Here is a 16,874-nt window from a genome sequence, read left to right as displayed (position 1 = left end):
CTCTCTCATCTCTGTGCCATAAACATGCCACCTTCTCCTGCTAATGATGCATTATGTAGCCATTACTCAGGACTCACAGCCCTGCTGCCATCATGCAAAGATGTGGTGTGGGAAGGGCAGTGTGAACTCTCCAGCCAGGGAAGTCACAGGTCTGGGATCTGCAGGAGCCCTGCCCGTGCTGGGGTGATTGCCCCTGCACACAAGCACCCACCCAGCCCTGCCTGGGCTTCATTTCTTGCCACAAGCTTGTGCAGTCCCAACCCAGTGCTGGGGATCACAGCATCTTGCCTCATCACTGGGAGCCCTTTGTCCTCATCACTGACTCTTACCAAGTGCCTGGCCCCTGGGGATGTGTCCTCTCCCCCAGAGCTGCCTGGAAGATGTGTGCCTGGCCCTTTAGCTATGTCAATACCATTAGCTGACCCTTAATTTTGTGTCTATGCATGTTGGACTTCCTTCTCTGCAGGACACAGCCATTTGCTTCCCTCCCACATGCCCATCAGGAAATAATTGCCCTAATGGACTCTGCTGCTGGCCTGACCCATGCCCTCCACAGCTTACTGCCTTGGGTGGTCTGTGGCTGCAGATGAGCAGAGCCTGGCCACAGGGCTTCAGCCTGTGGGCAGTGGGGCATGGATCCCACATCACCAGGGCCTTCTGTGGGACAGGGGCTTGGGGTGGATGGACAGAGGATGGGGTGGGATGGAATCCAGAGGCACCTAGCCAAGCTGGAGGAGTGGGGCCTGGTGAACCTCATGAGATACAGCAAGACTAAGTGCAAGGTCCTGCAGATGGGTTTGGACCCAGTCCCTAGGATCAGTCCAGGCTGGGGGGTGAAAGGCAGAGCAGCCCTGAGAAGGACTTGGGGGTGCTGGGGGGGTGCAAAGCTGGAGGTGAGCTGGCACTGAGTGCTGCCAGCCCAGCCCCAGCCTGTCCTGGGCTGATCCCCAGCAGTGTGGGCAGCAGGGGCAGGGAGGGGATTCTGCCCCTCTGCTGGGCTCTGCTCAGACCTCCCCTGCACTGCTGGGGCAGCTCTGGAGCTGGAAATGGCCCCAGTGTCCTCTAATGGACTCCTGACTGGTGGGAAGACAAACCATGGCATCTGGAGGCTCTGGTTTGCTGGAGATCCAAACATGTCCCTGGGGACCATCAGCAGAAAAGGGCTCAGGAAGGTCTGGCTCTGGCCAGCAGCTTTAATAACAAGCAAAGAGGATGATGAGAGCTTTTCCATCTGCTCAGCAAAGGGCTGGGAGTGTCCTTCCCAGATGCAGGCAGACTCCAGCCTAAACCAACTGACACCCAGGTCTCAGAGCCCTGAGCACGGCCCCTGCTGCCTGGAGATGGGAAGGCTTTGGTGAGGTGGCTGATCAGCTGGCCCTGAACATCAAGACATGACTGTGGGCCAAAGGTTGTGCCAGGGGAGGTATAGCTTGGAGGTGAGGAACAATTTCCTTCCAGAAAGGGCTGTCAAGGCCTGGTCCAGGCTGCCCAGGGCAGTGGTGGAGTCCCCATCCCTGGAGGGGTTTCAAAGCCCTGGAGATGTGGTGCTGAGGGCCATGGGTTGGTGGTGAATTGGCAGTGCTGGGCTACGGGTTGGATTGAATGCTCTTAAGGACTTCCTCCAGTGTAAAGGACTCTGTGATGTTGTGATTCTGTTCCTGTCCCTGGCCAGGCAGTGCCATCCTGTGGCAAACATCCTCCTCACCTCCAAAGGGGTTGATGCCCCTGGACCCCCACCCCAGGCCTCCAGGTGCACAGCACTGACTGCCCTTGCTGATATCACCCCCAGCCCTGGTCCCCTCTCCTCTGGCCCAGCACATGAGCCCAGCACACCACCAGGCAGCCCATCTCACCCCAGAGCTGCCACTGAAGCTCTTACCTCTGCCCTTTGCCTTGCCCAAATGTCTCCAGCAGCAGCAGCTGCAAGTGGGGTCCTGCAGCCCCACCTGCCAAGGGGCTGCTTCCCTGGAACCAGCAGCAGCTCTCCAGACAGATTAATCACAAGGTTTATTATTCAGTGAAGAGGTGTGGAAGCATCAGTAGAAGCTAATCACTTCTTATGAACTTGGATTTCCATTCCAGGGTGGTGTCTCAGGCACTTCCCCCAGGCCATCTCCCAGTGCTTCACAGAGAGGTCAGTGCTGGTTGCACCCCAAGTGTGGGTGGGGAAACTGAGGCAGCAGCAAGGAGAGAACAGCAACAACATCACGAGGAGGAGCCAGGCAGCTGGCAGCCCCAGCCAGGTCACCATGCTCTGGTTGTGGGTCCAGAGGAAGGGGTGGAATGCCACCAGCTCCTCTGCCCCAGACAGCTCAGCCCTTTCCAGCACCAAGTGGTTCTTACTTCTTCCCCTGAGATGTTCTGGTGGATCCCAGAGCTGTGTCGGGGGCACTGCAGGCCGTGTTTGTCCCACCTGAGGCACAGGTGGGAAGATCCCTTTGGGATCATGACAAATCTCCATCCCGCTGTCAGCTCCCCAGGGTGAGGGTGAGTGACCTCCTGCCCCTGCTCCCGGACACCTTGGGGCAGCCATGAAAGTGCTCTGGCCCTCAGGGCACATTCCTGAACGCTGAGGCTGGGGCCAAGGACCGTGTCAGGAGGACAAAGGTGACAATGGGGGTGCAGGGCTGTGCTGGGGGGGGGGGGGGGACAGCTGGGGAATGATGTGAAGCACCAGCAGGCAGCTCTGGCATGGGGGTGACCAGCACCCCCCACTTCCCTGGGAACAGGAATGGAGGGTCCCAAATCTCAGCTGTACATCTTAGATGCCTACTCCACTCCCAAACCACGAGGAGCTGAGAGTTCCTTGGGTGGAACCAGGCCCAAAGAGGGCAAAGCATGCAGGGCTGAGCCGTGCCTGACCTGTTTGGCACCGGTGCAAATGAGGTGTTCACCTTCAGGAGTGGATATAGGCATGAGGAAACATCACCCTACCAAGGCACAGGGCTCTAGCAAGGAGAGCAGGGTGGGATCCCAGATCTTCCCCCTTATCCAGGTGAGACCTTTGGGTTAGCTCTCTGCCCCACATCCTGCTGCCTGTCCCCAGATCCTCAGGGCAGGAGGGATAGCTATGACCCCAGGAGGATGGCTACAATCCTGGGGAGCTCAGGAAAAGTGATGAAGGAGGACAAGGCTGGGACTGCCTGGGGCATGAGCTGGCATCCCTTCCCACACATGGCTGCTCAGGGTTGGCTGGGGAATGTTTGCTCACAGGGGCCAGGAGGGCTCTCCCCATCCTCACTGTCCCTGTTGCCTGGTAGCCAGAGGCTCTGATTTATCTTCACATCTTTGGGATGGAAAGCCACAAGGTACTGCTCTAAGGGTGGCTGCATCACTCCCAACCTGGGGAGCCTGGAGACATCCAGAAGCCCCACAGCCTTGGCAGCCCTGATCCTTGCCTGTCCCTGGGCTCTGGGCACCTGGCTGCCACGGTCACAGTCCCCCAGCAGCTGCAATGGAGGGGAGGCACCAGCCTGGCTCCCTCACCCCTGCATACGCTGTCACAGCGTGCTGGAGGAGCAACCACCCTCTCTGCCGAGACGCTGGAGGAAGCCACTAGCAGGGTCTGACCGAAAGAGGCAGCAAACGCCAGCCGTGGCACCGTGAGCTCCGACAGAGCTGCAGGAAGGGCTGAAAGTCCGTGGCCAGATGAGAGAGCTTCACTCGAAGCTGCTTCTGAGCTTTCTCCAGAGGCCTTTCCGGAGAGGATCCAGAATCGGCGACACCCCACCGGCGCGGGAGCTGATCCCACCCTGCTACGAGTCCCTCCTCACCAGCAGCAGCCAGGGGAGCACAGCTGCCAGCATGGACACGGTCAGGATGAGGAGGACAGCGAGGGCAATGGGGGACTGGCAGCACTTCACCCCCAGGGCCAAGCTGGAGGACACGGAGCTCTGCGTTTCTGCTCTGCTTCTCCTCCCCAGGGAGCCGCAGTCCACGTCCACCAGCGGCATGCCGTGGTCGCTGATGACAAAGATGTGAGCCTCCCTCACCAGCTCCCCTGGCACCTTCTGCGAGTCCACAGAGCTGCAGCACCGCTCCAGGCTCTGTGCTGGCATCACAAAATGGCTGGGCACCACCAAGGTGTTGCTGGCCTCGGTTTTGGTCAGGTGGGACAAGGAGGAAGGCGAGAGAGGCATCTCCAGTGTCTGGGGGCCGGTGCCTGCCTTTGGCGGCCACAGAGCCTTCCTCTTGCTGAGGAAGGTCACATAGCGGCAGACAGGGCAGATGATGCTGCTCTGGACCTGGCCATCAAGCTTGGTGGAGAGGAGGCACTTCACCAGGCAGTCATGGCAGAAGACATGGCCACAGCTCAGCCTGCGGTGCGTGGCCTCCAGGGGCTGAAACTTCTCGTAGCACACAGGGCACTCTGCCGGGGACCCATCCTTGCTGGAGGAGGTCTCAGACATCCCTGCTCCGACAGCCTCAGGTGGCCTCCAGCTGCAAGGAGAAGGTGTGATGGCTGAATAAGGTTGCAATGATTAGCATCATGGAATTGTTTGGGTTGGAAAAGGCTTCTAAGCTCATCCAGTCCAACATCAACCCAACCCCACCATGACCACTACGCCATCTCCCCAGGTGCCACGGCCACACCTTTCTGGAACACCCCCAGGGCTGGGGACTCCACCACCTCCCTGGGCAGCCTCTGCCAACCCCTGACCACTCCTGCAGCAAAGAGATTTTTCCTCATCTCCAACCTAACCCTCCCCTGGCACAATTTGAGGCCATTTCCTCTCCTGTCACCTGAGACTAGGGAGAGGAGACCAACCCCCACCTCCCTGCAGCCTCCTCTCAGGGAGCTGCAGAGAGCAATGAGGTCTCCCCTCAGCCTCCTCCGCTCCACACTGATCACCCCTAGGTCCCTAAGTTGCTCCTCCCCAGCCCTGTTCTCCAGACCCTTCCCCAGTTTCATTGGCCTTCTCTGGCCCTGCTCCAGCAACTCAATGTCCTCCTTGGAGTGAGGGGCCCAAAACTGAACATACATGTTCCACCTCCCCATCTCTCCTCCTCCTCCCTGCTCTTGCCTTTGCCCTCTCACCCCAAACAGGTGCAGTGGGTGGCTGCCAGACATGGTCCCAACAAGGCAAGGCATTTTTAGAAGCAACAAGCTTCTCAGTGTGGCACTTAGGGCAAAAGAGAGATGATGGGAGGACCTCAGCTCCAGAGCCACCAGGGACAATAATCCCTGGTTGCAAAATGGCATGGAAATGGCATGAGCCCCTGCATGGAGCTGTGTGCAGCTGCTTCCTGCCTGGTACAGATAAAGCACATTCAGCTTGTGTCATGAGTGCCTCTGTGCTCTGCTGCCAGCTCCAGGTGCATGGAGAGTGAGCACTTCCACCACACCAAGAAACCTACCAGGGAAGGAGAGATGCTTCCACCTCGGAGGACACAGAGGGGTTAGGAGGAGCAGGTGGAGGTCACATCAGTGGGGCAGATAGAAGCCACCGCAGGGATGGAGAGGGAGGTGCCATACCCGACCTGGGTACTGAGCACTCATGTTAGGCTCTTTCCAGGCTGCTGGAGGATGTGCCCAGACTGGGGGCCAGGCCACAGCCATCTCCATGATGTGCTCCTCACAGTGAGCCTGAGACCAGCGTCTCCAGTGAGTCAGAGAGAGCAGGGCAGAGCCTCACCAGTTCACCATCCCCCACCCTGACCTGGGGAGCATGGGGCTGCTGGCCCCCCCAGACCTGCATCTGGGCTGGGACTGAGGCTCTCCAGGGCACCTCCCAGGGCAAGGAGCATTCATGTGGGGAGAAGGGAGAAGGGAGAAGGGAGAAGGGAGAAGGGAGAAGGGAGAAGGGAGAAGGGAGAAGGGAGAAGGGAGAAGGGAGAAGGGAGAAGGGAGAAGGGAGAAGGGAGAAGGGAGAAGGGAGAAGGGAGAAGGGAGAAGGGAGAAGGGAGAAGGGAGAAGGGAGAAGGGATGTTCAGCTCCCTTCTCTCAGACTAGCTCAGGAGCTGGAGCTTCCTGAACCCAGCAGCCGTCTCCAGACCTTGTAGCCTTTCCAGAGCCAGCCCAGCCTGCAGCCCTTTTCTCGTGCATGCCTGTGCCCATGGAACTCCTCACAGCCACTTCACTGGAGGGTTTGCCACACCCTCCTTGGCTGCTTTCTCATATGGGAGCCACCGGGGTAGCCACAAGACCACAATGAGCCAAACCCTTCTCATGCGAGAGAAGAGAGATCCAGGCTCCCGCTCTGGTTTCGGTGGGGTAAGGGAACCTGCTCCGGCAGGGGGGTCGGACTGGATGATCTCCAGAGGACCCTCCCAACCCTTCCCCTTCTGGGATTCTGTCATTCTGAGACACGATGCTCCCCCGAAGCTCTGCAGAAGGAGACCCTTGCTTCTCCGTGCCCCCAAGCCCCCCTTTACCTGCTGCCGAGCCGCAGGGCGGGAGCCCCCCCATGCACTCCAGCGCTGTCCCCGGCGGCCGCAGGGCTGAGCGGAGCACCAGCGCTGCTGTAGCCTATATAAGAGCCAGGGGCCGGCCGCGGGGACCTTGCACAACTGCTGGAGCAGGCACGGGGACAGCTCCCGGGGAGTGAATGCGGAGGAACCCGTTTGGGTTTTAAAGGGCTGATCCTCACCTGGTTGGCCAAGGCGTGGGCCGGCAGCCAGCGTCAGGCGTTGGAGGGCAGGGACAGGAGGCACGGTCCTGCCTGGTTCCCCTCCTGGAATGGGAAGCTGCAGCTGGGCTCAGCCCTGGGCTCAGTTCCCAGCGAGACAGGACTAAAGGGGATGCTGAGACCCCAGATACCTCTGCAGGGTGAGCCAACAATGTGTCCACGAGGCCAGTGGCCTCCTGGGGTGCATGAAGAAGAGTGTGGCCAGCAGACAAGGGAGGTTCCTCCTGCTCTTAGTGAAGCCACATCTGGAGTTCTGGGCTCCCCAGCTCGGTAGAGACAGGAAACTACTGGGGAGACTCCAGTGAAGGCTACAAAGCTGCTGAGGGGCCTGAAGCAGCTCTGGGAGCAGCAAAGGCTGAGAGCCCTGGGGCTGAGAGCCTACAGAAGAGCAGCCCCAGAGGGCAGCTGAGCAATGCTCAGCAAGAGCTAAAGGAGCTGTGGGGGGCAAGAGGCTGGGGCCAGGCTCTGCTCAGTGGTGCCCAGGGACAGCACAGGGGCAGTGGGCACAGACTGGCACCCAGGAGGTTCCATCTGAGCAGGAGGAGAAAGTTGTTTGTTGTGAGGGTGCTGGAGGCCTGGAGCAGGCTGCCCAGAGAGGTTGTGGAGTCTCCTGGTGTGGAGAGCTTGCAAGCCCAGCTGGGCACTGTGCTCCTGGGCAAGCTGCTGTGGGTGCCCTGCTGGAGCAGGGAGCTTGGACTGGCTGAGCTCCAGAGGTCCCTTCCAAGCCCTGCTAATCTGTGTTTCAGTGATCCTGCACTGGAGCTGGGCTCCTGGCAAACACTTCTCCCCTCCATCCACCACCAATCCCCAACTCACAGCCTGGCCATATCTTCCCCACCCTCCTCCCCTAAGCACTCATCCTCCCAGCCCTGCACTGCCCAACCCACATCATCAGACATTCACCAGGGCCCCGGTAAGGCAGTTCATGGCCCCACAAATTCACTTGAGCAGGCATGTGGGCCTCCACTGCCTCACACCTGCCCTGCTGGGGCTTCCAGCATCTCTGGGCACCATGATCCAGGCAGCAGCAGGAGCCAGCAGGCTCATGGCAGGCAGGAGCCCCACGCTTGGCCGTCTAAGCAGCTGCAGGTGGCTCATGAGTCACTGTTTGGCCACATGCTGGCTTTAAACCCAGACAGAGACGGTTCCTTGTGGCCTTACCCACACCCCAGTGTGCTGCCCCTCCTTCCCCTGACCTCTAGACAAGAAGCTGAGAAGCATCTTGCCTGCAAACCACTGCAGGGTGGATGACTCCTGACTCCATCTCAACTCTTCCCAGCCACCTCTGCCACCATTCACCCCAGCCAGTGGCCACAGACCTGCCAGCCCACACTCAGTCTTGGGGATCTAGATGCTGCTTGCCACATCCAGAGGAGGTCCCAAGAGAAGATGTGGTGACCTCAGGTTGCCTGCCTGCCTGCACATCTTCCCTGGCTCTGTGCACCCATGGGACTTTGACCTGCACCATCCAGGGGCCTGAATGCCCTGAAGGACCTGGGGTCTCCATCACAGCAACCCTTCAAGAGAAGCCTGGACATCAATGGACGTCTTGTCTTGGGGCAGAGAGGTGTTCTGCAGAAGCATTCCCAGCCCTGTGCTCCTCCAGCTTCAAGAAGGTGCCTTGGGTTCTGCAGGGTCTGTGTGGCAGGCAGAAGAGGAGATGCACCCCTGGCACCCGAACCCCAGTGAGGTGGGCCCCTGTGTGGGCAGGAGGGGTGGCTTCACGTGGCTGGGTGCTGTGGCAGGGCGGCAGGCGTGGGCAGCAGTATCAGTCACCCGTGGGCACGGTGGTTACAACATGGGGCTGGTTTCTGGAAGGAGAAGGGTGGGTGCAGCCCCACCGGGACAACCCATGTGCTGGGGCAGCTGCCAAAATGTATCTGCCCTCTGCAGAGAGCACCTGGGGCAGGAGGGTTGCGCCCCAGGGGCACCTCATGAGCCATGAAGCCCTTTGTCCCTCGCTGGAAGGAGATCCAGAGTGTGTCAACACCTTCCACGCCTCTGCTTAAGACCGAGCCGCTCCACTCCTTACCCCAGTTTTCCAGAGAGGATCAGAAACTGAAGCTGAAACCTCTCCAGCCAGACTGTGCCAAGGCTGAGGCTGCAGAGTCACCCTGGGGTAGATGTCCCCATCCCCTGACCCCTCCTTGAAGCTGCTGGAGGTGTCAGGGCAGCTTGCACCCGTTGGGCTCTCCACCACTGAGCAAGTCAGCTGGGCCAGTGAGAGCAGATGTGGGGCAGGTGAGCATCTCCCCAGCTCCACTTTGCTCCCTGCTGGCTGCGAGGTGGGGTGGGAATTCCTGCTGCCCGTGCTCTGAAGGCTGCGCGGGGCCGGGAGCGGAGCTGAGAGCTCTGCACCGAGGGCTCCGCCTGCGCTCCCTGCCCTGACCACAGCACGGCCGCAGGGCCCCTCACAGCCCCAGCTCGCTCCGCGCTTTGGTTCTTTCCTGGGCACGGCTTTTTTTCTCCTGCTTTTGTCCCACTTTCACTTGTGGCAGAAACTGTCCTGAGGGACAGGATGTAGTCTGCTGCTGCCCGAGGGACAAGGAATCAGGTTCAGGGGCAAAGGGAGTCCCCAAACGCTGCCTGTCAGGTTTTCTCTTGGGCGGTAAGAAGTGCAGCTCCAGGCCAGTATTTGAGCCCTCTTGAACACAAGGCAGGGCCAAGGGCTCCAGGATCCTTTTATCCAAGCAAGAAGGTGGCACCAGGCTCAGCTCCTCTCCAGAGGCCACAGCTGAGACCTTCTCTGCTCTGAGGCTGGCTGCTTCCAGTGAACAAGGGACATTTCTGACCAGAGGAGGACACAGCCCTCGTGGCAGGGTCAGAGTGGCCAGGGACCTTTCCCCACAGCCAGGCACTGTTTGGGCAGAGCTTTGCAGCCTTTTACAAGTACAAGAGGCACCTCTTGTCTTCTACAGCATCACCTGAACTTTTCACTCACAGAGCCAGGTGGACAGGAGGGAAAATGCTATCATCATAGGCTCACAGACTGGTTTGGGTGGGAAGAGACCTTTAAAAGTCATCCAGTCCAACCCCCTGCAGCCAGCAGGGACATCTGCAACCAGAGCAGGCTGCTCACAGCCCCAACCAACCTGACCTGCAATGCTTCCAGCCATGGGGCAGCTCCCAGCTCTCTGGGCAGCCTGGGGCAGGGTCTTGCCATTTTTCCCTTCTCCCCAGTCTCAATCTCCCTCTTATGTTTTCAAGCCATTCCCCCTTGTCCTGTCACCACAGGCCCTGCTCAAAACTCTGTCCCCAGCTTTCTGCTCAGCCCTTGAAGCATTGCAAGGCCACCAGAAGGTTTCCCTGGAGCCTTCTCCTCTCCAGCCTGCCCAAGGCCAACTGTCTCAGCCTGGCCTCACAGCAGAGGGCTTCCAGCCCTGCCAGCATTGCTGTGGCCTCCTCTGGCCCTGCTCCAACAGCTCCCTGGCTGTGCTGAGGACTCCAAAGCTGCCCCAGCACTGCAGGGGAGGTGTGAGCAGAGCCCAGCAGAGGGGCAGAATCCCCTCCCTGCCCCTGCTGCCCACACTGCTGGGGATCAGCCCAGGAGACAGGCTGAGGCTGGGCTGGCAGTGTTCAGTGCCAGCTCACCTCCAGCTTTGCACCCCCCAGCACCCCAAAGTCCTTCTCCTCAGGGCTGCTCTGCCCTTCATCTCCCTTGTGCTTGGGATTGCCCTGACACAGGTGCAGGACCTTGCACTTGGACTTGTTGAACTTCCTGACGTTCACCCTGCACATCTGAGGCTTCAGAGGAGTTTCTGCTTGAAGCATTCTCCTCCCACTTCTTCCAGCCTCAGCTCAGCCACCATGAGTTGTCACTGATGGGAGCAAGGTGAAGGGAAGAAGTAAATCCATGTTTGATCCCAGCCCAGTGAGCTATTACTGGCTGGGGAAGAAGCTTAATGAAGCACAATTATTATCCTATGGCTGCATGATAGTGGTGGAATGTCCAAGGGTCCTGGTCCCTGTCTGAGTTACATCCAGCCCCATGTTATCAAAATAAAGACACATCACTGGAGAAGATCACAGATGTGGTGCTGAGGAGGGGTTTTAATGGTGGCCTGGCAGTACTGGCTTAATGGTTGGACTTGGTGATCTAAAGGTCACTTCCAACCAGAATCATAGAATCATAGAATCAATAAGGTTGGAAAAGACCTCAAGGATCATCAAGTCCAACCTGTCACCCAACACCTCCTGACTACTAAACCATGGCTCCAAGGGCCACATGCAATCCCCTCTTGAACACCTCCAGGGATGGGGACTCCACCACCTCCCTGGGCAGCACATCCCAGTGGCTAACAACTCTCTCTGGGAAGAACTTTCTCCTCACCTCCAGCCTGAACCTCCCCTGGCACAGCTTGAGACTGTGTCCTCTTGTTCTGGTGCTGCTTGCCTGGCAGAAGAGACCAACCCCCACCTGGCTACAACCTCCCTTCAGGGAGTTGTAGACAGCAATGAGGTCACCCCTGAGCCTCCTCTTCTCCAGGCTAAGCAACCCCAGCTCCCTCAGCCTCTCCTCACAGGGCTGTGCTCAAGGCCTCTCCCCAGCCTTGTTGCCCTTCTCTGGACACCTTCAAGAGTCTCAATGTCCTTCTTAAACTGAGGGGCCCAGAACTGGAGACAGGACTCAAGGTGTGGCCTAAGCGGTGCTGAGCACAGGGCACAATGACCTCCCTGCTGCTGCTGGCCACACTGTTCCTGATGCAGGCCAGGATGCCATTGGCCTTCTTGGCCCCCTGGGCACACTGCTGGCTCATGTGCAGCCTACCATCAACCAGCACCCCCAGGTCCCTCTCTGCCTGGCTGCTCTCAGCCACTCTGACCCCAGCCTGCAGCACTGCCTGGGGTTGCTGTGGCCAAAGTGCAGCCCCTGGTACTTGGACTTGTTGAATGCCATCCTGTTGGCCTCTGCCCATCTGCCCAGCCTGGCAAGGTTCCTCTGCAGAGCCCTTCTGCCCTCCAGCAGATCAACTCCTGCCCCCAGCTTGCTGTCATCTGCAAATTTACTGCTGATGGACTCAATGCCCTCATCCAGATCATCAATGAAGATGTTAAAGAGGATGGGGCCCAGCACTGATCCCTGGGGCACACCACTGGTGCCTGGCTGCCAGCTGGCTGTGGCACCATTCACCACCACTCTCTGGGCTCAGCCTCCAGCCACTTCCTAACCCAGCTCAGAGAGCTGCTGTCCAAGCCAGGGGCTGACAGCTTGGCCATGATTCTGTAAGACATGAGCCTAGGGCTGTCCAAACTCCTTAAAGGCTCTTGGGGTTCCTCCAGGCTCACCCATCTTTTCCCATGCTTGCTTTGCTTGAATTCAGAGGGGGGAAATCAGGGTCTTTTCCTTCTGGGCGTCTCCATCCTGCCCATCAGGCATCTGGCAGGCTGAGCCCTGCCGCGGGGATGCCAGTTCGGCCCCGGCAGCCCAGAGCAGGCACCGGCAGCACTTCCTTCAGCTCTCTCCTTGCCGTGCCCAGGAGGTGGTGCTCTCAGACCTGCTTTGTCTACCCGAAGAATGAAAAACAGTCCGGGGCGCTGAGAACTATCCCTGAGGTCTGGAGGGGTTCCAAGGTTTGGGGCTGTCCATCCCCGCCCCCGACTTGGGAAGCTGTCTCTTCCCCGCCAGGGCGTAAGGGATCTGCTCATCCTCCTGCCCATCAGAAACAGGAGTTCAGACATTCGATGGGGTCAATGCTTATCAAACACCGAGGAACAAGGAGCAGGGTAGTCCCCAAACGCTTCTCTGATCGCTCTTTTCCTGCCAGACGCTGGGGGCTGTGTAAGGGACCTGCTCCTCCTTTGTGAAAGGACCTGGGGAGAGGAACTTCCCAGAGCTAACTCAGCAAAGCAGTGATGCTGGGGTAGGGTCTGGGAAACAGGGCTGGGGAGGAGCAGCTGAGGGAGCTGGGGGTGGTTAGTGTGGAGCAAAGGAGGCTGAAGGGAGACCTCATTGCTCCCCACAGCTCCCTGAGAGGAGGCTGCAGTGAGGTGGGTTGGGGCTCTTCTCTCTGGTCTCAGGTGATAGGAGAGGAAATGGCCTGAAATTGTGCCAGGGAAGGGTTAGGTTGGAGATCGGGAAAAATCTCTTTGCTACAAGAGTTGTCAGGGATTGGCAGAGGCTGCCCGGGGAGGTGGTGGAGTCCCCATCCCTGGGGGTGTTCTAGAAATGTGTGGCCATGGCACCTGGGGCCATGGTTTGATGGCCATGGTGGTGCTGAGTCAATGGTTGGACTGGCTGAACTAAGAAGGCTTTCCCAAACCAAGGAAGTCTGTGTTTGTATGATTCTATATTACCTGAGCATCACAGCTCTGACCTGCTTGTCCCTCTCTGGTAACAAATCCTCCCAGGAATGACCCAGAGCTTGGCATGAGCCCTTGGAGCTCTGTTCTGGCACCAGATATTAGGGCTTTGCCCCACTCAGTCCATGCAGAGCCACACAGCCCCACGGTGTGGAGGATTTTCCCATGCCTGGGAGAACAATCTGTCTCCAGGGGCATCTGCTGCACTTATTTCACCCCAAAGATGCCCTCCACCGAGCAGGGTATCAGCTCACTGCGGGAGATGCCTCGAGGGAGGCTGCAGCAGAGGCATCTGAGATGATGAGGAATCACAGACTCATAGAATGGTAGGGGTTGGAAGGCATCTCTGAAGATCACTGAGTCCAACCCTCCTGCCAAAGCTGGGTCTCCTAGGGCAAGTCAAGGAAGACCAGGGCTGAGCAAACCCCCCCTGGGTTTTTTTCACGGCAAGGGCCAGCCGGGTCCCCCTCCTCTGACTCAAGGTTGCCTCCCCACATGCCTCCCTGTCTCCCCAGCAACCTCTCCCCTGCTCTGGTCCCATCTCACATCCCACCGCGGCCCCTCCGCGCTGCTGCTGGGCAGTGGGGGGAGCTGTCAGGATGCTAATCCGCGGCACCGAGTGAGCAGCAGAAAAACAATGCGGCTTTGAAGCCGGCAGGCAGATGCTCCGCGGAGAAGAAGGCATCCATTCAGCGGTGGCAGCCGGGACGGGCAGCTGCCCGATGCCTGTGCTCACCCGGGGCTCGCTCTGGGGGTCCTGCCAGCCCAGAGACTCAGCAGAGGCTTCCTGGGACCAGGGACAGGGTGAACAATGGAAAGAAGGCTGGAGCCAGGTGGGGGTTGGTCTCTTCTCCCCAGGAACAAGGGACAGGATGAGAGGAAAGGGCCTCAAATTGCACCAGGGGAGGTTTAGTTTGGAGAGCATTGTGTCCTGTTCTGGTGCCCCTAGAAGAAGACAAGGGACCTGGACAGGCTGGAGAGCTGGGCACAAGCCAACCTCAGGAGCTTCAACAAGACCAAGGGCAGGGTCCTGCAGCTGGGTGGAGGCAACCCCAGGCACAAATCCAGGCTGGGCAGGGACTGGCTGGAAAGCAGCCCTGAGGACAGAGCCTTGGGGGTGCTGGTGGAGGAGAAGCTCACCAGGAGCTCTCAGTGCGCACTTGCAGCCCAGAAAGCCAACCAGATCCTGGGCTGCAGCAAGAGAAGTGTGGCCAGCAGGGCAAGGGAGGGGATTCTCCCCCTCTGCTCAGCTCTGGGGAGACCCCACCTGGAGTACTGCCTCCAGTTCTGCAGCCCCTATTGCAAGAGGGATCTGGAGGTGCTGGAAGGTGTCCAGAGAAGGGCCAGGAGGATGAGCAGAGGGCTGGAGCTGCTCTGCTGTGAGGACAGACTGAAGGAGTTGGGGTTGTTCAGCCTGGAGGAGAGAAGGCTGCAGGGAGACCTTAGAGCAGCCTTCCAGTATGTGAAGGGGGCTGGGAAGGGACTTTCTGCAAAAGGCATGGAGTGACAAGACAAGGGATAATGGTTTGAGGCTGGAAGAAGGGAGACTGAGACTGGAGATGAGTGAGGGTGGGGAGACACTGGCACAGGTTGCCCAGGGAGGCTGTGGATATCCCCTGTCTGGAGGTGTTGAAGGCCAGGCTGAATGAGGCCCTGAGCAGCCTGGGCTGGTGGGAGGTGTCCCTGCCCATGGCAGTGGGGCTGGAGCTGGATGATGTGTAAGGTCCCTTCCAACCCAACCCATTCTAAGATTCTATGGTTAGTAAAAACTTCTTCCCTGAAAGGGTTCTCAAAGACTGGACCAGGCTGCCCAGGGCAGTGGTGGAGTCCCCTGGAGGGATTTAAAAGACATTTAGATGTGGTGCTGAGGGCCATGGTTTAGCAGCAGACTTGGTAGTGTTAGGTTAATGGTCAGTAGCCAACTTTATCCCCCCAGAAATCAGCCTCAGGCTACTGCAAGCATTGCAAGGACAGGAGCTGTGGTCCTACACTCGACTCAGCTTCCTCCAGTCATGCCTCATCCTGAGGAGAGTCCCCCAGGCTTTTTCCAGTGGTCAAAAAAATCTGCTGGGCCTGAGGCCACCTTTCCCAGGCCCAGGAGCAGCCAGGCTTGGCCAGTTCAAGCCCCAGCAAGCTCTTGGGGGTGCAGTGAGTTGATGGTTCTCAGGGGCAATGCCCACAGCTTAAGACCCACAAGCAGATCTGGATGTTGATGCCTAGCACGGATCAGTGCCCAGTTCCCTGAGTTGTCTTCTACCCCACCCCAGCTTCTTCTTCACCCAAAGCCTCTATCCCTCTTTGGCTGCCTGTCCTAGGAGCTGCTTCTGGCCCTGGAGCCCACAGCCAGGTTTTAACATCATGGTTGAGCCAGCTCAGATACTGATTCACCTCACTTCAAATCCTTTGCTGGGCAACTGAGAGGGTCCACACAGCATCCAGCTTTCCCCAGCCACTCCAGCTGGTCAAGGTGTGTGGGCAGGCAGGATTCATGCTGCTGGTGTTGGGAAGAGGTAGGAGAGATGCCAGTGATCCCATGTGTCCTGCTGGAAATGTTCCCCTCTGGCTGGGCTACTCCCAGCTCTGTCCCTCCAGCCTGGATGCTGCATTAGAGCTGCTGGTCCCAGACACCTCTACAAAGCAGGCAAGAGTGAGAAAATCCCTGCCCTGCTCCAACCCACTGCCAGCAGGTGTCTCTCCCCTTTGAATTCCTGCCAGTTTCTCTCTGAGGTGATAGCCATGAGACCCTGCATGTTGCCACGTCTGGGCCAGTCATTATCATAGAACCCCAGACTGGTTTGGGTGGGAAGGGACCTTTAAAGCTCACCCAGTCCAATGCCCTGCACTCAGCAGGGACATCTCCCACCAGAGCAGGTTGCTCACAGCCCCAAACAACCTGACCTGCAATGCTGCCAGCCATGGGGCAGCTCCCAGCTCTCTGGGCAGCCTGGGGCAGGCTCTCACCACACTCAGGGTCAAACATTTCTTCCTTCTCTCCAGTCTCAATCTCCCTCTTTGAGTTCCAAACCATCCCCCCTTGTCCTCTCACCACAGGCCCTGCTTGAAGGTCTGTCCCCAGCTTTCTGCTCAGCCCTTGAAGCACTGCAAGGCCACCAGAAGGTCTCCCTGGAGCCTTCTCTTCTCCAGGCTGCCCAAGGCCAACTCTCTCAGCCTGGCCTCACAGCAGAGGGCTTCCACCCTCAAGTTGCTACTGTGGCCTACATAACTACCCCCCCAGGGACCCACACCCACCCTGTATGCCTCCATTTGGGGCTGTCCCCCAACAACATCCCCTGTGCTATGGCATAGCCCTTACCAGCCTCTGACCCCCACCACCTCCCTCTCACCCCATACTGAAATGACCTCCAGCAGCCACACTCCTGGGCCGTGGGACAGTCCCAGCTCTCATCCCCAGCCCTGTGTGAGAGTCCCCCCCCTTCCTGGGCTCCCCTGGGCTGCCTCATCTGTCCCAGCCTTTCAGGGGAGAGGTTTTGCTGGTGGAACCTGCCGGTGGCTGCGCCGCCGCGGCCGCATTGTGCCCCAGCTAATGCTAAGTGACTGCTCCTTTGTGCGCCTGGAAGCTCCCAGCCCTCCTCCAAAGCCTGGGAACAGCTCTGCCTTACAATGGGGTGTCACCAGCAGCGACCTCAAAGCAAACATTGACTTAAACCTCGCTGTTAACCAGGCTGCCCCCCCCGGGGTGCAGCCCCCGCCGGCCCCACGCCTTTGTGGCTGCAGGCAAAGCCCTGCTGGGCTGGGACACAGGCGGCTGGTAAAGGCAGCTTTGATGGAGCTGGTGGCATCCAGCCCCGGTCCTAGAGATGCTGCAGAGATGTCAGCAGCTGTCTGCAACAGTGGTGTCATGGAATCATAGAACCACAGAATGGGTTGGGTTTGAAGGGACCTTAAAGATCATCCAGTTCCCACCCCCTGCCATGGGCAGGGACA

At 58.8% G+C, this 16,874-nt stretch overlaps 1 protein-coding gene across 1 annotated transcript; it reads right to left on the bottom strand.

The window, feature by feature from the left end:
- Positions 1-3,755: 3,755 nt before the first annotated feature.
- Positions 3,756-4,409, bottom strand: RNF222 (ring finger protein 222). The gene has a single exon (XM_009909823.2). The coding sequence runs from the start codon at positions 4,407-4,409 to the stop codon at positions 3,756-3,758; it is 654 nt and encodes a 217-aa protein (XP_009908125.2).
- Positions 4,410-16,874: the final 12,465 nt, after the last annotated feature.

The sequence above is a fragment of the Dryobates pubescens genome, chromosome 20, assembly GCF_014839835.1.
Source record: "Dryobates pubescens isolate bDryPub1 chromosome 20, bDryPub1.pri, whole genome shotgun sequence".
Taxonomy (NCBI): domain Eukaryota; kingdom Metazoa; phylum Chordata; class Aves; order Piciformes; family Picidae; genus Dryobates; species Dryobates pubescens.
The sequence above is the reverse complement of the archived record's forward strand: the minus strand, read 5'-3'. Positions and strand labels throughout refer to the sequence as shown.